This window comes from Diabrotica virgifera, chromosome 1 (assembly GCF_917563875.1).
Source record: "Diabrotica virgifera virgifera chromosome 1, PGI_DIABVI_V3a".
In the NCBI taxonomy this organism is placed as follows: Eukaryota; Metazoa; Arthropoda; class Insecta; order Coleoptera; family Chrysomelidae; genus Diabrotica; species Diabrotica virgifera.
In genome coordinates, this window is record NC_065443.1 from 318,638,833 (window position 1) to 318,660,180 (window position 21,348).

At 31.7% G+C, this 21,348-nt stretch overlaps 1 protein-coding gene across 6 annotated transcripts in view; it reads right to left on the minus strand.

The window, feature by feature from the left end:
• The window catches only part of LOC114332654 (beta-1,4-galactosyltransferase galt-1), a 226,806-nt gene that overhangs the window by 32,672 nt on the left and 172,786 nt on the right, over positions 1–21,348 (minus strand). For all 6 annotated transcript variants that reach the window (XM_050653548.1, XM_050653559.1, XM_050653554.1 and 3 more), the window contains one exon: positions 5,820–5,997. In XM_050653548.1, coding sequence (XP_050509505.1) covers positions 5,820–5,997 — 178 coding nt within the window. The remainder of the gene's footprint in view (positions 1–5,819; positions 5,998–21,348) is intronic.

Below are 21,348 nucleotides of genomic sequence, written 5' to 3' on the forward strand. Positions count from 1 at the left end.
AAAAAGGTTTCCCATGTTGCCATATAAAAAATCATTTAGGGCCGGTTGTTCGAACGCTAATCAACAATGATTATTATCAAATATTTAATTACTGTCACCAACTGTCAATGTCAACTTTGTTTGGGTTGCTGAAAACATAATTGATTACAATTATGAGACTAGTTAATCAATTAACATAACAATTTATAACATAATCGATTAATAAATCTCATAATTATTGTAATTAATTATGTTTTCAGCAACCCAAACAAAGTTGACATTGACAGTTGGTGACAGTAATTAAATATTTGATAATGATCATTGTTGATTAGCGTTCGAACAACCGGCCCTTAGTATATTATGACGTACTCATTTGACTTTTAAAAGTAAACATCGTATCGATAACAAATAAAGAAAGCCATAATTACGGTGATAATTAAAATCCCATTGTGATAAAAGTTTGACAGTTTTTACTGCAAAATTAATACTTACACTATTATGATAAGGTATAAAAGTATTACATTTACAAATAGATAGTTTAACTGTTAAATCTGTAAATAGTCCAGGCACTCTCAGACATAGTGTGAGATAGGTGTACGGAAATACAGAAAAAGACAATACGTTTTCCCAACAGCAACATTAAGTGAGGCATTACTTGCTCAACAAAATCAAGTGCTCTTGATTTTCAGAGAATCAAGGAAAAAACCAATATTTACATTTGTACCTCGTCCTCCCTACAGGGTGTCTCAAACTTAACATAAGAAAAACATTATTTTTTTCTTACACTCGGTATAATTAAAAAAAAAAGAAGTTTGAGTAAACCTTTGCACAACTGTATAAATAGTAAAGAAAAGTCTAAAGTAATAAAAAATTAGCGAAATCCGTTAATCTGTTCACGAAAATATCAACTACGAAAATGAGCATACTTTTCTATATCCCTAACTTATACCTCGCAGTGTAATTCAAAGACATTCTTATAATTTTCCAAATAACCTGAAAGCATTATTCGATAAAAATTTTGTTCCGGACAATTTATTAGGCAACTTAAAATGTAAATGTATAAACATGTTACATAAAATTTAATTGTTACTAACGTTACAGCAGTGTCGCTAATAACCTTTGAGTGGATGCGACTTTGTTTTTTTTTTTAAATAAAAAAATACGACAAATAAGAAAGTCACCACATTATTTTAGATTTTTTATTAATGGTAAATACAAGTTTTCCACAAACTTAGCATTATGATTCTCAGTAGCCTCCTTAACATTATAAAGTCATTCCCTAAGATAACTTTTTCTCACCCAAAACTTTTTGTCGAGGTCCTCCTAGTGTCTTACCTTCACTTTAGCCGGAACAGTGATAGAAATAAGCGAGAAATAAGCTGATATCGATTTTTCTTTTGTTACTATCATCTGGTTACTTGATACCTCAATATAGGTATCCCCGGTAATGAAAAAGTTGATCAAGCTGCCAAACAATCTTCTGACGTAAACGGTCAATGCTTCATGTTCAAATCCGTAATGGCCTAAAGTCAATGTTCAAGCAAAAGCAGTATCATATCTGACCAATCCACTGGAACAAAATCAAGAGTAAATTACATAAGATCTGGCAGGCTGTGTTCACACACACCTTATCGAGTGTTCTTGGTCCCGATCAAGTCTATAACCTAATTGGGATCTTGAAGATTCAGTTATTTAACAGAATAATGTGACCTTTTTTCCATTTCATCATCAATAAATGGGCCAATCGCGTCCACTGCTGAACAAATACCTCTCTCTGTTGTTTCTATTGTTTCTATACTGGTCACTTATATCCAATTTTTCACTACTATTTTTACCTGGTCGGTTCATCTTGTCGATGGTGTTCCTTGGATTCTTTTATAGTTTCTGGGCCTCCATTCCATGAATCGTCTTGTCCACTATCCTTCTTGTATTCTAGCTAAGTGCCCTGCCCAGTTCCACTTACTGCGTCGTGAATCTTTCAATGACGTCTTGAACTCCTGATCCTTGCCTGATTGGTCGTTAAGAAACTTTGATTTTATTTGTTGATTTTTGCGTCAATGTTAAAGTCTCCGTTTTTTATTTTCTTTACCTCTAATGTATAACTTAGTGATAAAACTGTAGTATTTAGTCATAGGTTCTTATCTAAAGCTTATACATTATACAATATTATTTGTGTCAATGGCCATTGCAGCTAAGACATGTAACGATGGGCCTCTCAGCAGATCACCGTGCACTCATCGACTCCATCGCACTCCCTCCACTACCGATGAAGGCCTGGTGAGGGACAGCTGAAATGGTATTTAAGAAGAGAACCGATGAAGAACAGTCAGTTTGCGGCATTTAGCTCTAGGCTCCCTGGCTAAACCAGAGTACTGAACCGGTAGGCCAATCTGGGTGAAGGAACTCTGTAGTGAAGAGATGCCTCACTCATAATTAAATAGGATCCGTGTAACCGTGTAGTGAACGGTTACTGCCATCTACGATCCGGAGTTGTTTTATGGGTGTCTGTTATTGATATTTTGATTGTGGGAGTATGTGTACTTACACTGGATTGAAGTGTAATGAGGTGCTAGTCTGTGCGTAATCGCTTCTTGTATTACATTAATTGCATTTTCTTTTGATACTTCTTTCTTCTTGATGTGCCTACCCGTGACGAATGTTGGCGATCATCATGGCAATCTTCACTTTATCTGCAGCAACGCGGAAAAGCTGCACAGATGTTGTGTTGAACCAGGTTCTGAGGTTCTTTAACCAGGATGTTCTTATTCTTCCTAGACCTCGCTTTCCAAATATTTTTCCTTGCAGGATGGCTTGTAGGAGGGCATATCTGGATTCATTTCGCATAATGTGTCCAAAGTATTCCAACTTTCGAGATTTGATGGTGGTTAGTACTTCTCGATTCTTCCCCATTCTTCTAAGAACCTCCTCATTTGTGACCCGATCAGTCCATGGGATTTTAAGAATTCTACCTTATAGCCACATCTCAAATCCTTCCAATTTTCGGCACATATCTTCGTTTAAGGTCCATGATTCAACACCATAAAAAAGGACAGAGAAGACGTAACATCTCAGCATTCTTACTTTTATACCAAGAGAAAGGTTGTGGCTCTTGAAAAACGCCCCCAGACGGTTGAAGATTGATCTAGCTTTTCCGATGCGCGATATTATTTCTTGGTTGTTGGTTCATTCTTCATTTATTATGGTGCCGAGATAGTTGTAGTGCTTCACTCTTTCTACAGGGGTTTGGTTGATATAGAGTTGACCTTCTGTTATCTTTTTCTTGCTGACGATCATAAGTAAGATTTGTTTTCTTTACGTTTATATTGAGTCCATATTGTTGACTGTAATACGTGATTTTGTCCATGAGGATTTGTAGGTCTTCTAGGTTGTCTGCAAATACTATGGTGTCATCTGCATACCTGATATTATTTAGCCGGTACCCGTTTAGTAGAATACCTTTTTCAGTTTCGTGCAAAGCTTCGATAAATATTCTTTCAGAGTAAAGATTGAAAATTAGGGGGGACAAAATGCAGCCTTGCCTCACTCCACGCATGATTTTGACATATTCGGTGAGTTCACCGTCAACTCTGAGGTTTGGTCCAGAATCTGATTCCAGTAAAGGTTTCAATTATTTTCAGATCTTGTTTGTTAATTTCTGCTTCTTTTAGCATTTTAGTCTCTGCATCTCTGGAATAAGACTTGTATTGAAAACAAAGCCTCTCTCGTACCAACAGCGTTTATGAACCCGATCTGTTTGGGCGAAATTTGACTTTCACATAGCTTGTAAATTTAGCTTTTGATACTAGTAAATACAATTTTATTTTTCTTTTGCAGACGACCGCAAAGGGACTTTCTCAGGAACGGAGCAAAAGAATATTATATTATTTTAATTTTAAACTGTATACAATATCATTAATACATTTATTTTAGTTTTACTAAGTCTATTGTCCTGAAAGAACTACTCGTCACAGACAGATATTATTTAAATAAAAAAATAATGAGAACAAAAATATGCTAATAAGAAAGAACAAAATAGCAAAAAGATGAAGTGGTTTTCAATCCTAATAGCAATATTAATAATATTTAAAAATATTAAAATATTACTAAAAGATTTGTAAATTGAAGTTGTTCTGAAGCTATTTCCTTGTGGCATTTTTATAATTAAGTATTTTCTATGGGAAATAAGCCACAATTTTACTAAAAAATGAATTTATTAACGTTTCGAAGCCCAAATCGGGTTTCGTTGTCAAAATACAAAATACTATTGTATTTTGTATTTTGTCAACGAAACCCGATTTGGGCTTCGAAACGTTAATAAATTCATTTTTTAGTAAAATTGTGGCTTATTTCCCATAGAAAATACTTAATTGTAAATTGAAAATTTATTTTTCGATTTTCTTGGTAACACCTCCAAGGCTTCTAAAATTTGCAAGCCAGATGGATGCTGAAGCGAAGAAGACAAGAGGGAATTCAAAAAACATACAATTCACGACCCCGTCTGTTCAGCTGGTAAATTCCAGCAGAAAATGGACCTAGTTACTCAAAGAAGTAACGACCAATATAAAAATAAAATAAAAATTCCATTTTTATTCAGTTGCAATGCGAAGGCAAAACAATCTTATTTTTCACTTAAAATACGGAGAGCACTCTGAATCGACGATTTTCGACTCTTGTTGGAGTCTCATCGGAGAGAATGCAGGCCTGCTGCTCCATACTCTAAAGCGCTGGTTTCCTCGAAAGCGGCACCGACAAACTGCAACGAATTGCACTGCGATGAATTACGTCAGATTACGGTGAAAAATTCAAGGTTCTTCACCGCGGCAATGGAATGTGCAAACTCAGCAAACCACCGCTATTATTTTGCATGGTACAGTTCTTTATGGCGTCATTCATCGCAGTATTACGGTCTCAGTTTGTCGGCACCGCTTTCGAAGAAACCAGCGCTTATGTGACCAACACCGAGAGTTTATCCCCCACACCGCAACTGACGTGAATGGACTAGGTGACCAGCGTCTTCTGGCAATTGAAAGATGAAGTAGTTTTCAATCCTAATAGCAATATTAATATTTAAAAATATTAAAATATTACTAAAAGATTTTTAAATTGAAAACTTATTGGTCCATTTTCTTGGTAACACCTCCAAAGCTTCTAGTCTTTTTAAGGCTCCTTAAAAATATTTTAGTAATATTCTAATATTTTTAAATTTTATTAATATTGCTATTAGGATTAAAAACTACTTCATCTTTCAATTGCCAGATGACGCTAGTCACCTAGTCCATTCACGTCAGTTGCGGTGTGGGGGATAAGCTCTCGGTGTTGGTCACTTAGAGTATGAGCGGCCGTGGGTAACGGCATAAACGCTGGCCTCATACGCCAGTAGACGTGGGTTCGATCCCTGCCAAAGACAAACCATTTTCATTTCCAATAATGACACGAGCCGACACTAGTTACTTGAAATCAGGGTTAAAGATGTAATTGGCGCTGGAACTATCCGAAAGGATCTCCCCGGCAAAAATGCCATACGATATTATATATTATATACTTAGAGTATGGAGCAGCAGGCCTACGTTCTCTCCGATGAGACTCCAACAAGAGGCGAAAATCGTCGATTCAGAGTGCTGGCACTGCGCTCTCTGTTCTAAGTGAAAAATAAGACGGTTTTGCCTTCGCATTGCAACTGAGTAAAAATGGAATTTTTATTTTATTTTTAACAAAGTAACAACTTTTCCACAAACTTAGCATTACAATTCTCAGTAGCCTCCTTAACATTATAAAGCCCATTCCCTAAGATTACTTTTTTTCACCCAAAACTTTTTGTAGAGGTCCCTCTAGTGCCTTACCTTTACTTTAGCCGGAACGGTAATAGAGACATGTGCCGACGCGTTGAACTCTCCAGCCTTGTACCACAATCGGCAAAATACTCTTTCCGCGCCCCGGGTCTTCGTAGCAGCAATGATTCGCACTACCCTCTGACCTTTTCTTTCGTCGTAGTAGGCCGAGAAGACGAAGAATTTGTATCTGAAACAATCAGCGCGGAATTAGGTCGTCGTCTCGGAAAGAGGATGAAAAAATTTAACAAAGAGTAATATTCTTTTGTGCACTTTTTTAAGCTCTACGGGAAAATTTGGTGAAGGGGGATCAATTGGGATTTTTGTCTTTTCGTCCAGGGACCATGTTGTTTCGTGACCGATCAAAATCCATCGAGTGAATTTCAAACTTGCTTTTGCGTCGAAAGTTGCAGTAATTTGTTATAAACAATAATAATAATTGTTTAAATGATTATAATTCGTAAAATAACAAACAAATGATTTTTACAAAATACAATTTGTTGTTTTAAAAAAAGTTGGTAAACCTTTATCCAATAATTAGAACCGGAGATTTTGAAAAACTGGTGTAAAACATTGGAAATTTAGGCATTTAGGCGATTTTTCACTTGTAACTCAGCGGTATTTTGAGTAAAATAACTTTATAATAGCTTAAATTAAAGAAAAAACTAACAGATTTACAACTAAATTTGAAATATATGGTTATTTATGATATAAGTGTTAAAAGTACAATTTTAAGGCACGCATGTGAAAGTTTGCAGAATAAGCGAAGCGAATTCTGCAATTCACATGAGTGCCTTAAAATAGTATATTAAGTATGGAGAACGGTAAGGGTTTTATACCGATCGAAGACAATTGTTTGGAGGAGGAGCGGAGCGACGACTCCAATTATTGTCTGAGATCGGTTACCCTTAACGTTCGACATGCTTATAACGTTTTTTGCACGATTGATACCATTATAAATTATAAAATTAAACATTTTCGTCATATTGACTAGTTTCATTCATTTTATCAAGATAGATACTTTGGTTGTTAGGTAGTAACTAGGGTGCATAACAACAATGGAGAATTGAGTTTTTATTTAGTTGTCAATAATTTTAAGTACAATTTTGATTATTATAAATTAAAATATGAGCGAAAGTGAATTTGAAGAAATTGAACGGGCTTGGGAAGAAGGGTGATCCGCAATTATTCCCGAAAAATCCAAAATCCGTTATCAAAATACCTACCAAAGTTTTAAAAAATGGTGCGAAGGCAAGAATTTAAGAATCGAAGAAAAGACTCTATTGGCATATTTCGTTCAAAGACATATGCAGTTGAAAGCTCCTGGAAGCCTCTGGGCAGAATATTCAATGATTAAATCCACCGTTTTTCTTTATGATGGCATTGATATTTCCAAGTTTTCAACTTTGATCGCGTATTTGAAGAGAAAAAATGTTGGATACTACTAATGTATGCGATTTTGCAGGAGTTTCTGTTAGAAGTGAAACCACAGCCCAAACAAGCGGGATTTCATTAAATAATTTAACAAATTGTACCATAAGTTTCAATATTAATAAATAATTCGTTAGTTTTCTTTATTCTTTCAAAAAATAAATTAAAATTAAGAGATTTTTTAACTCGACGGTAAGTGAATTACTTACCGTCGAGTTGGAGTACTTACCGTCGAGTTGGATTACTTACCGTCGAGTTGCTAGTAAATGTCACCTACTGACGTAAAATCTGTCACGGTAAACAGTCAAAAATGATCAATCGTGCAAAAATGTACTTTATCTACTCTATGTCATATTATGTATCAGTTTTTAGTTTGTGAAAACTGTCATTATAGATAGCAGTGCGTGAAGGGTTTAAAGTGTGCGTGAAGTAACAATGCATTTTAAATGGGATTTACTTTTTCGCACACTTTCAATGGGTTTTTGGCACACTTTCATATAATCAAATATCCTTAACTTTAGCGTTGTCATGGTGATGACAGTATCACCAATGACTTACAACAAAATTTTTGACAGTTTTGTGGTTTGAAAGTAGTTTTTAATAGTTTTTTTCTACAAACGTGTTAAAAATGCAATAATACAGTTTAAATTAAATTTTAAAAAACCTTTTAAACCATCTTTTTCAAATTGCGCAAGTTGTACTATTAATATTAATGTTAATAAATGAAATATAAACATTTTGACGTTTCACAATTTGACAATTCATTTTGAACTGCAGTGCCTTAAAAATTTTAAAGCACTAGTGCCTTAAAGTAGCATTTTTAACGCTCATATGGAGTGCTAAAAATTGCATTTTTAACACGGTTGTAGAAAAATAATATTATTTATAACAAAGTTAAAACAATTATTTGGCAGTTTAGGCGTTCGGCGCGTAACGGCGCGCCTACCAGGGGAGTGCAATTAGAACGAAAACATGCAATGTTTCGAAAAAATTCAAACAAGCTTATATTTTTCTAAAACTTTTTTTGTTAGTTTATGTACATATTAAAGTAAAAAGTTCTACTCGCAGATTTGGCCGTTAATTGTTTATTAATTGTTTAAACAATAACAATTGTTTTGTTTAAATAATTTTAAAAATATCGTTAAATTCATCATTTTACTTTGATCAAATATGTTTCTCTTTTGTTTTTGGTTATGCTGAATCCGAATATGGCTTTACAATTTGAAAATTCTTATACAGAAGCTCTTATACAGTATGTTTGCGTAGCTAGGAACCACATGGAAAACTTTTTTATTATCAATTTTACGGGAAAAAGTTATTCTTCATAAAATACTCTGGATAGTCAAAAAAATAAAATTCAACCATCAGATATTAAATTTTATCAATTTTATACGAGTTATGTCAAAAATATGAATTTCTTTAAGAGTATAGTACCTTTATATTCCAGAATATCAAAAAATGCTATTACGAAAAGTTGTTTGAAATTAAAAACTATATTTTAATATACAACTACATCATTCTTATCGAAAAAAAATCAGTGTTTTCTCAAATTACGAATAGCCATCATCATTTTATTTTAATTATTGTACCTATTTTATTATCAATTTTACGAAAAAAAGTTATTCTTCATAAAATGCTCTACATGGTCTAAAACCTAAGATACAACCATCAGATATCAAACATTTTCAGTTTTATACGAGGTATGTAAAAAATATGAATTTTTCTTAAGAGTTAAGTGCCTTTATTATTCACAATATTTTAATTAGAAGGATATAATTGAACACTGAAACCTATTTTTTAATTTCAAACAAATTTTCTTAATAAAATTTTTCGATATTGTGAATTATAGAGGTACTTTACTCTTGAATGAAATTCATATTTTTTGACATACCACGTATAAAATTAATAAAAATTTTATATTTGATGGTTGCATCTAAGATCATATATCATGCAGAGTATTTTATAAAGAATAACTTTTTTTCGTAAGACTGATAATAAAAAAGTTATCAATAGGTTCCAAGTTATGCAGATATACTGTATAAGAACTAAAATAAAAAAAAATTTGTGTTGAACATTTATTATTATTGAAGCTTTTTATTAAATGTATTTTAGGTAAGTTTTACAGAAAAAAGTTTCGATCACTTTGTATAAACATTTTTTTAGGTGGTAATTTTCGGTTTTTGTATTACATTTTTGTTATACTATTTCTTTTTGAGAAAATTAAGAAAGATGTTTCTTTCTAAAGTAAAATAATTTACTGCATTTTAAAGACTACATCCTAAGCTTTAAAAAAGACCTATAAAACTGTAATAGACCTGTTCAAACTTGAGTAATACCGTCTTAAAGTGGTGTTAATTCTGTAAAACATTAAAAAAGTTTTCAAAAGTTACATTTTTTGAGACGTCGTATCATTTGAATTAAATTTTTGAGATTTTTTTTAATAAAACATCGTTTACTAAAATGTTTGAAAGGTAAGTTGTGCAAAATTGAGAGTTTTATAAGAAAAAATGTATTAATTACACATTTTTAAATCATTTTTAAACAAATTTCATGTAAGTCTTACTTTCAGCTCACACCGTACTTATGCCCATATATTTTATTTCTTTTTATTATAACCATAACATAGTCTAATTATTCTTCTTTCATGTCCAATTTCTAAAATTTTATTTGATCGATCAGTTAAAGAATTGCATTAAAATAACTCAACCGTGCACTTCGCCGTACGCTAGTTTACAGCGCGCCAACGTTTGTGAGAAGGGTGACTTTAGCGTTATAAATAAAAAATTATAGAAGCTACAGATTTATTTTTAGAAAAATCTTTATATAAGATTTTTTTTGTAAAATTTTCTGAATTTTTCAATGGCCAAGTCAGTTTTTTTCTAAAATTTATATTTTCGGAGTTATTTAAAAAATATCTAATTTCGCAGTTCATTTGTTTAATAAAAAATGAAGCACCCACTTCTCGAGTAGAACTTTTTGATATGTTGTTTATTAAACATTGCTTAATGAAATTACAAAAAGTTCTATCTTGTTTGATTTTTTCCGAAGTGAAAATCTATATGCACCCCCCCTATACCTACTTTAACTAATTTTTATTGCATTAAAAAATATAATATTTAGACATACTTAAATAATACATAAAATTCTTCTCCTTGGATCGTACAATACGACTATGTAACTTGCTTTACTGTGTTTGAGTAGCTAAAAAACCTTTTGAAAATTTCGTAGTTTTACAGGATTACTACCACTTTAAGACGGTATTACGTAAGTTTGAACAATTTATTACAATTTTATAGGTGTTTTTTTAAGATTAGGATGTAATCCTTAAAATTCACTTAATCATTTTATTTTCGAAATGAAATAAACAATTTCTTTTTGAGAAAATTAAGAAAGATAAAAAAATGTAATACAAAAACCGAAAATTGCCAGCTAAAAAAATGTTTATACAAAGAGATCAAAACTTTTTTCTGTAAAACTTACCTAAAATACATTTAATAATAAGCTTCAACAATACTAAATGTTCAACAAAAATTTTTTTTTGAGCTCTTATACAATATGTCTACGTAACTTGGAACCTATTGATAACTTTTTTGTTATCAGTTTTACGAAAAAAAGTTATTATTTATAAAATACTCTGCATCGTATAGAATCTACGATACAACAATTAAATATCAAATTTGAATTTCACTCAAGAGTAAAGTACCTGTATATTTCACAATATCGAAATTTGTTATTAAGAGAAGTTTATAATTAAATTAAAATTTAAATTTATAATTAAAAACTATGTTCCAAAGTTCAATTGTATCCTTCTAATTAAAATATTGTGAACTATAAAGGCACTTAACTATTAAGCGAAATTCAAATTTTTTTACAAAACTCGTATAAAATTGACAAAGTTTGATATCTGATGGTTGTATCATAGATTTTAGACTATCATAGACTTTAGCATTTTATGAAGAATAACTTTTTTTCGTAAAATTGATAATAAAATAGTTCATAATCATAATTTTAATAAAATGATGATCGGTATCCGTAATGTGAGAAAAAATGGATTTTTTTTCAATTAGAAGGATGTAACTGTTTATTAAAATATAGTTTTTAATTCCAAACAACTTTTCATAATAACAATTTTTGATATTCTGGAATATAAAAGTACTTTACTCTTTAACGAAATTCATATTTTTGACATAACTCGTATAAAATTGATAAAATTTGATATCTGATGGTTGAGTATTAGATTTTATATGAATCTTATATTATATGGATATATCAGAGCATGTTATGAATAATAACTTTTTTTCGTAATCGTAAAATTGATAATAAAAAAGTTTCCCATATGGTTCCTAGCTACGCAGATATACTGTATAAGAGCTTCTGTATAAGAATTTTCAAATTGTAATGCCATATTCCGATGCAGCATAATCAAAAACAAAATTGAAACATATTTGGTTAAAGTAAAATGATGAATTCAACCATATTTTTAAAATTATTTATACAAAACAATTGTTTTTGTTTAAACAATTAATAAACAATTAGCGGCGAAATCTGTGAGTTGAACTTTTTACTTTAACATGTATATAAACAAAAAAGTTTTAGAGAAATATAAGCTTGTTTGAATTTTTCCGAAACAATGCATGCTTTCGTTCTATATGGACTCCCCAAAAATGATTAAACTCTGAACCTTCGTGGACTTTAATCTGCCACGAAACAACCCCTAAACTAGTTCTTCCCTTCTTAGCATTTACTAATGTTTTATTTAAGCTTATTGAGTATTTATTATGAAAATTACTCTATTAAAAAAAGAACAACAATTTAGTTCGTCTGAATATACCTTTTTTCTTACAATATCGAAAAGCCATTTTCTCGTTTAGTAAAAAAATGCCTAAAGTACCGGCACAACTGACAGTAAGTGGTATTCGTCCGCAACTAAAATAACAGCTTTCAATATAATGCCGCCCCTTCGGCCTCAATTTAAACAGCATAAAATATTCAATTTTAATAAGATTCACGAGTCATTTAGTGGAAAAGGGTAGCAGGAAAAATCGATGGCAGGAAACATTTGAGAATATCGTGATGGTAAACGGTTGAAATTTAGCCTTCAAATACAACCTATTTATTTTGCGACCGTCTCTCGAGCTCTTTATTTTCCAGATACACGAACGTGGAGAGCTTCCTAAACGCCTTCCTTCTTGGCCTTTGGCCTTGGGCCCTCAAATTAAATTTTCGAAATTGTTTACAATAAATCACCGCTCACATCCGCTCACAAGATGGATACTATTATTCAAACGCCACGTTACTTGGTAATGTATGCCATAGAGCTGACAGATCAAGAGATATCCTTTAAAAATGCCATAACAAGATTTTTGTCTTTCGCTTTTGATTCCTAGTGGTCAATAACAAGGAATAGTTACAATAAAAAGAAAAATGTGCACATTTATTCACAGAATTCTTCTTTAATTATAATATACTCTCATTATATACAGGGTGTTTCATGACGAGCTTTTACCCTATAAATTTTCCTTTTCCTTCGTTCCGTCTTTTGTCATTATTTGTTTTAGATTTATGTCTTCGTAAAGGATTTTATTTGTTTTTCTTTATTTATTTGTTGCTTCGTAGATTTTTTAATGTTTATAAAACTATTTTAGATTTTATTTATTGTTTTCTTCTATTTCTCTGTAGTTTGTCTCTTTCATATTTTTGTTGCGTTTTGTCTTGTATGTTTTCTGTTCAGAAATTTTTTATTCTTGTATTTCCGTTTTTACTTCTTTACTCTCCATTATCTTTACTGTCCATTACCTCTTTCTGTATTCTTGTGGTCCACTATACTAGTTTTGCTGCATTTATTAAAGCATTTATAAACTTTCACCATTCTTGTTCTACTATTTCTGTTATTTCTCTTTCTTTGATCATTCTCTACTATAATTCCTCTTTTTATCTGATTTTTTATTATTCCTTTAATGATTTTAATTATTTCCTTATATTTTTTCTATTTTCGCAAACTGTGACTTTTTTCTATTCTTTTGCTCTTAAATATAGTCTCCAGTTGGTAGTGGTTACTGCCCATTTCATAGCTTCTTCTCAACCGTACGTTTCTTATTCATGTTATCCTCTCTGTTTTTTGCACTATGGTATAGTCAATAATTGATTGTTTATTGCTTGATATGACTTCTCTCGTAATTTTCATTGTTAGTCCTGTCGCCAGGGGGGGTACAACAGCCTCCTTTATTCAGATGGACTTACCCAAGTTTTTTTAATGTATTTTGACCGGTAGAATACGAATTTTTTGGGTAACAGTTGATCCGGATGTCGATAAGATTGTTATTGACCAAGAACTTGAGGAATTACATAACAGAGGTTTCTCACAAAACAAAACATTTTTTTGTATTTTTTGGGTCATTCTAAGTAAAAAATATTCTAACAAGTTTTCCCGTAGGATGCTCAGTTTTCGAGATAAACGCGGTTGAACTTTCAAAAAATCGAAAAACTGCAATTTTTAAACCCGAATAACTTTTGATTAAAAAATAAAATAGCAATTCTGCTTAGCGCCTTTGAAAGTTCAAGTCAAATTATATCGGTTTTGATTATTTGCATTGCTAAAAATTTATTGTGTTATTGTTAAACAAAGCTACAAACACCTAGTGCGTGAGTGATGTTTTCTATGATTTCTCATTTAAAATCTAACGAGTAGGTAGAATAGGTACTAGTGCAATCGAGGCTATTTCTACGTAGCATGCGTTAAAATGCATGTAAAGGCACGGGAATTACTATGTGTTTATAGCTTTGTTAAACAATAAAAAAATAAATTTTTAGCAATGCAAATAATTAAAACCGATATAATTTGACTTAAACTTTCAAATGCGGTAAGCAGACTGGCTATTTTATTTTTTAATCAAAAGTTATTCGGGTTCAAAAATTACAATTTTTCGATTTTTTGAAAGTTCAACCGCGGTTATCTCGAAAACTAGCCATCCTACGAAAAAAATTGCAGTAACATGTTTTGCTTAGAATGACCCAAAAAATACCAAAAAATGTTTTGTTTTGCGAGAGATCGCGGTTATGTAATTCCTCAAGTTCTTGGTCAATAACAATCTTATCGACATCCGGATCAACTGTTACCCAAAAAATTCGTATTCTACGGGTCAAAATACATGAAAAAAACTTAGGTAAGTCCATCTGAATAAAGGAGACCGTTGTACCCCCCCTGGCGACAGGACTATGTGTGTGTGTGTGTGAAAAAATGGCTTGGATGCGAGTCCGTTAGCCACAGATTTTGTAATTTTCATTGTTATTGATTTTATCCTCTTCGCATGGTTCGCCTATAACGTAGTTTAATTTTTCTTTTTCTACTTCTTTTCCCACTCTAGCATTCATGTCTGCTGTGATTACTGTTTTCGCTGTACAATCATTAATTACTTCTTGTAGTTTGTCCAAAAACTCGTTCTTTTCGTTTTTTTTTGTTGCATTTTAATTAGGTCCATGCACATAATTAGGATTGTAATAGCTTCCTATGTGTCCATTACTATAATGTAATTCAAGTGTAGTTCAAGTAATTCTCCAAAATATATCCAATTCCTTAATTTATCAATATTTTTCCCTACCACGCATGCTACCTTTGCTTGAGCTCTCGTTTTCTCTTCTACTCCTCTATATATTCCACCATACTTCCCATCTTCTATTTCTTTCCCCAGTTCTATTTCTTTTCCGTTTCTGACTCTTACATTTTATGTTGCTTTTAAAATGGCCTTTTAAATGCAGTTTCTTTCTGTCTGTTATCATCTTAATATTCATTCATTTCCTTTTTCTATCCTTTTTTTATTTCCCGTTTCATGCACGTATTTTCTTCGACTAGTGTTTTAACTAGCTAGTACTTCATTGTTAGTAGCTTTTAATATCACGTTTGTTTTTTGGTTCCATTTTCATTTAATACAGAGAGGACAAAAATAATGCTAGAAACTGCAGAGATGAACACCCTTCGAAAAATTGATAGTAAGACACTACTATAGGACAGACCTAGAATTACAGATATACGACAGAGATGCAAGGTGGATAACATTAATAACTGGGTGAAAAACAGAAGAGTAGAATGGAACGACCACATAAGCCGAATTACAACAAATAGAGTAGACTGGACGACGAGAGACGGTTCTCCAATAAGAAGACGATCATTGTGAAGACCATTAAAACGATGGAAAAATTTACTGGAGGTACATTAAAAAAACAGACGAAGTCACGTCTACACAAACAAAAGAAGAAAAATATTTCCTAAGAGAAAAGAAAATATGGTTCAGATTTGATTACAGTACAGAGCCTCCACTATGTGCTTATACGTATTTCGGAATAACCGTTTCCTTATCGGAGCACCTGGGTAGAGGCACTGATCTGAAATCAAATCCTTTCATCCTTTCCGGGTAATTATCAAAATAATTACCAAAGATGCTACTAGAACCATCTATGAATTGCAAGTCAAATAGAGAATATTTCCATTTTGTATCTTCTATTATTATGAATCCATCCGTAACAAATTGTTGTCCTTTCCCTATTTTTTAATTTCTCGTTTGCAGCTGTGTTTTTAAGTTTTCTTTGTATTTCTGTCTTTTAGTGTCAGATCACATTCTATGTATGTTATACTCGGTTATGTTTTCCTACTAATTTACCTGGATATCAATACTTTTAATTTCTTTTCTATTTTTTAAAATTCAGTGACACACTATAAATTAAGAAAAGTTATAACCAAAATATAAAATCGACGCCGTCCAATCTTCGCCCAGAAAGCTTGCAACCCCCGCAAGGTCATAATTCACGGCTTAGAGCCAAAACAGTGATTTAAAAAAATCTGGCCGCTTTGTTCGAGCGTGCTGATGCTGAACCCCAAACATTCGCTGACGTTTTTTTATAATCGCCCGCTCGCTCAGGGCCAAAACTGTCCTTGTTTTGCGAATCCATAATTTTCAAACGACAAACAGAAAACAGAAAACAATTCTCTTCTGTCTGTTTTCAGAGCCACTGATCACTTTTCCGTCCGTTCCGTTGTTCCAAAAATGTTACGAAACAACCAAAGGCAACAATGCTTTCGGTAGAGTGAAAACACGTTCAAATTCTTTACATTTTATGTTTAATATCCTGGAAAACATGATACACGGTGTCCCAATATTTAGCCAAATGAACATGCATCGGATCGAAAAACTGAAAAAAACCTGTTCAATATTTTTCAAAAATCTATCGAATGATTCTCAACACGGTCCCCCAACTCCACCTCCTGGAGGTGGGGGTAACTTTAAAACCTTAAAATGGGCGCCCCCATTTTTATTGCAGATTTCGATTTCTTACGTAAAAATAAGTAACTGTTATTTGAGACATTTTTTCGAAATGTGAATAAATGGCGCTATAATCGGAAAAAGCGATTAATCCTGATACACTAAGTAAATTATAGAAACGGTCTAATCTCGAGAAATACACTTCCAAATGAAAAACCAAAAAACACGTGTTACTATTTTTCAAAACCCTATCGAATAACACTAAACACGACCCCTCACTCCATCCCATGGAGGTGAGGTGGGGGTAATTTTAAATCTTAAATGGTAATCCCCATTTTTTATTGCAGATTTGGATTCACCATGAAAAAATAAGTTTATTCGAGACATTTTTTAGAATTGTTGATAGATAGCGTTGTAATGAAAATGTTACTTACATTTTTATGAGGTATTCAAATATGTAATAAAAAATGGGGGTTCCTATTTAAGATTTTAAAATTACCCCCACCCCACCTGCATGGGATATAGCGGGGGTCGTGTCGGGTCGGGGAGTGTTATTCGACAGGTTTCTGAAAAAATATTAAACACGTATTTTTTGGTTTTTCTTTTGGAAGTGTATTTCTCGAGATATTAGACCGTTTCTATAATTTACCTAGGGTATCAAGATAAATTGTTTTTTCCGATTATAGCGCCATCTAGCCACAATTAGAAAAAATTAATCTGCAATAAAAAGATGTGAGTAAAATCCTATTTAAGATTTTAAAGTTACCCCCACCCCACCTCCAGGGTGTGGACGGGGTGTCGTGTTTGGTGTCATTCGATAGATTTTTGAAAAATATTGAAAACACATTTTTCAGTTTTTTGATCCGATGTATATTTCGCGAGATATTCGACCATCCCGCTAGTTTTGGGACACCCTATATAAAATACTAGTCCAGGCGGAATCTGTTTTAAATTGGGCATTTTTCGTTGAAGTCTATTTTTTGCTGAAATTATTTCAGAATGCAGCTTGTATCAATAATAGCGATATGCGCCATTGAAAGATCTGAAAAAAATGAAAATTTTTGATTTTTATTCTCATATTTTCGACTGTAACTCATGAGATATTCATGCTGCCAAAAAAATATACAGGTAAAAGTTTCGTTCCTTAATTTTCTTCACAACATTTGAGTAGCGAGAACTTAAAAATTTAATGTTTATTAAAAAATAAAATGATCAAAAATATATCAAAAATAGTAATAATTGGTAAAAAAAAGTACACAAAAATGGAGTTTTAGTCCTTTTTTAAACTCCACATAATTAATGGAGTCCTTTAATTTTTTTCGATGCCCTAAACGTACAGAACTTATATTCCGCATAGAAAGGCTTTATAACACTGTTGAAGAGTGTGTTAAACTACGTTAGGATTGGTTGAATAATTTTTGCATAATAATTTTGCCATCCAGAGTCTGCATAGAAAATTGCAAATTTTCAAATTGATAGTGAGCCCAAAATAGGTAATTTTTTTACTTATACAGACAAACTTAACCCCAAGCTTTTAAACACGTTGATAAATTAAAATCGATCAATTAAGAGAGTTATGGTGGAGGAGTCAACTCTACCACCATAAATTTAAAAAATTCCCTAGACTCTCTTAGTTGACCGATTTCAATTTTTCAAAGCACGTTTGAGAGCTGGAGTAATTGAGCATTGCGTTTCTTTATATATTAAGTGTTTTTGGGTATTTAAAGTGCTTTTTTGGGCCAAGATAATTTTGCAAAGTTGCAATTTTTTTTGCGGACTCCGAATTGCATAATGATTATGCAAAGACTATTAAACCAATCCTAACGAAATTTAGCACACGTCTCAGTCGTCCTATAGAGATTTTTTAGATGGTTTATTAAGGCTGTATCCTTACACGCCTGTAAGACGACCTATTCTGTAATCAAATCTCAATCATCTTTGCTTTAGTTTATTTTTATTCACTTTTGGATATAGTAAAAGGAATTAGTTCGCTACAGATTGTTATTACGGCGAACGATCAGTTGTGAATGCAATTATTATAGATCCCTTGTCAAGTAATTCACCACTCTGTTCTGTCTTATATTTCCATCTTAAAAAGCGCAGAGGGTAATAATTCGAATTTTAATTTTTGCATCTTTTGACTTGCGATTCATAGATGGTGCTAGTTGCATCTTTTGTAATTATTTTAATAATTACATACACCGAAAAAAATGAAAAAATTGATTTCAGTTCAGTGCTTCTCCAGAGGTGCTCTGATGAGATTAATTTGAAATCGAAATAGGAATAAAAACTATTAATACATATAAGACTAAGCTTAAGGAAGGTAACCAAGCTATTATAGAGTACTTAAAACTCCTATTTAATCGATATCTGCACAAGGAAGAAATACCTCACGATTGGAATGAGAGTATTACAATACTGTTATTCAAAAAAAGTGAGACAAAAGAGACTTAAAAAAACTACAGACCTATCTCACTACTCTGACAAATGTACAAACTCTTTATTAGAATTATAACCAATAACTAACAAATATAATGGACACTTATCAGCCAGTTGAACAAGCAGGTTTCAGAAAAGGGTTTAGTACCACAGATCATATATATCCTCACTATTAAAATATTGATAGAGAAGGCAAACGAATTCAACCTAGAATTATGTTTAGCCTTTGTAGACTATTGTGGTATATTATGAACCCTCTGTATAAATCATAATTTAAATATGATGTTATTAACCTTTAGGGTATTGAACATACATAAAAACAATAGCTTATAGTTTGTATCACATGTTTATTACGAGTGAACTTGAACTATATTTGTTATGGTTCAGATAGGTATAAAAACACGCTGAGCAATCAGTATGGATATAGATATACAAATAATTATTAGAAGTTAGTAAGTAGTAAGGCGAGGCGCTATGAATCATTAATGTTATTGTTTAGATATTGGATACCAGTGAATAAAATATAGTGTATAGTAAGACGTGTTTAGTCTTTTTAATTAATTAGAACCAGAAGGCAGTAACAACACACTATTTAATACATGGCTGATCCTGCAGATTAGAGGAGGTCTTCTGAAAGGAGCAGAGATCGCGGTAACAAATTGGAAACGGAGACGGCGAAAATGGACCAGGACGAAGATGCAGAGAACCCAGGGAACAAAGACAAAGTGATAAAATGTAAGTAAGAATGTCTATCTTTATTAAAAATGCTTCCCTCGTTTTATATTATTATTGAACATTGAATATTTATCTTTGCTGATTTTTGAATAATTTATGAAGTAGCGATTTTTTTTAAGAATATCTATGAATTTTGAAACATGAAGTGATTTTTGAATTGAATATTTTTGTCGAAGTTTATTGTATATGCTATTATTGAATTTTTATTGAATTTTGAATTTTTATTGAATTTATTTGAAAAATCTCTATCCGATTTCGATTTTTAGTACGGTTATTTTTAAATATTGTATGGAATATCGAATTTTTTCCAAAAAAAAATTCTATCGAATTTTGAGATTTGCACTGATTTTGAATATTTTTATCTAACTTTTGCATAGGCTGTTTTTGAATTTTGAATTGAATTTGTATCGAATATGTATACTATTATTGAATTTTTATTAGCCATTTTGTTTTTATTATTGATATTTATTGATTCTATAGATACATTTTCATCGATTTTGTGTTAAATTTTGTATGAGATGAACCTGAATTAATATTTTTTTGAGTGATAAATGATATTTTTTTAATGAATAATGATTAGTGATGACATACGTTGATATAAGAGCTTTAAGACAAACATTGCTATAAGCAAGAGATATATTTTTAACGAACCGACCTGAAGAGTCGAGATAAAGAATCTGGAGGACTATATAGATAAGAAGAAGAACTAACAATATTATAAGCTAAATATTATGAGGCAACTAGAGACAATAAGAAACCCACTGCTCTTGTCAAATTAGGAAGGTACTAATGATTTATAGAAGCTTGAACGCTTATTAGAGACCCACTCTGTGTTTTGAAGGGTACCTATTTTATTCATGATTATTCGTGAATAAACAACGGCCTCAAAGCAAGGGATTGAGGTTGTGATATTTTTAGAAGAATTTGAACCGCATAAAATACCTATTTCGTGTTTTGAGTTAACTATACCACCTTAATGGTGCGTACAGATCAGGGCGAAAATTCGGGTTAATATTGGCGGAGAACTAAGACATCCGAGTGAAACCTCTTTTATTAAGGTAAAACGAAGGTATCGGAGCTAGTATATGAAGTGATGATGATGATGTTATATGAAATGATACATGAGATAAATGATATATGATTGTTATATGAAATATGTATATGAAGATGAATTATGTACACTGTAGAAGTGTTATTATGTGGAGAAAAATGAAGAAATATAATTATAGTACCAGACAAGAAGAAGAGAGAGAGAAAAAATAATTTTATTAAAATATGTGGGAAAAATGGAAGAAGGAACATAAAATTTGTCAGAAATGTCAAAATAAAGCAGAATTAAGAATAATATCAAATAAGTAGCTAATCATTGAAATATGTATAAGAATTAAAGCTGTAAATTTTTTTTCTCTAAAGTAATGTTAATTATAAATAACTTATTTTTAAATGTAGATAATGAATTCAGGTTAAATTTTCGCGGAAAATGGAAGTGTTTGAATTAAGGATAGACAATATCTTACAATAAGTGTTAGTAGATAGTAAGCAAAGGGACACAAAAAGTGAAATTTTTAGACATTCAGCAACAGAGATTAAATCTTTATTATAGGTACAAGAGAGTTATTAGAAGTTTTTAGAGACACATTAGAAGTTTTTTAGAGAGATTACATTTTTATTATAGGTACATT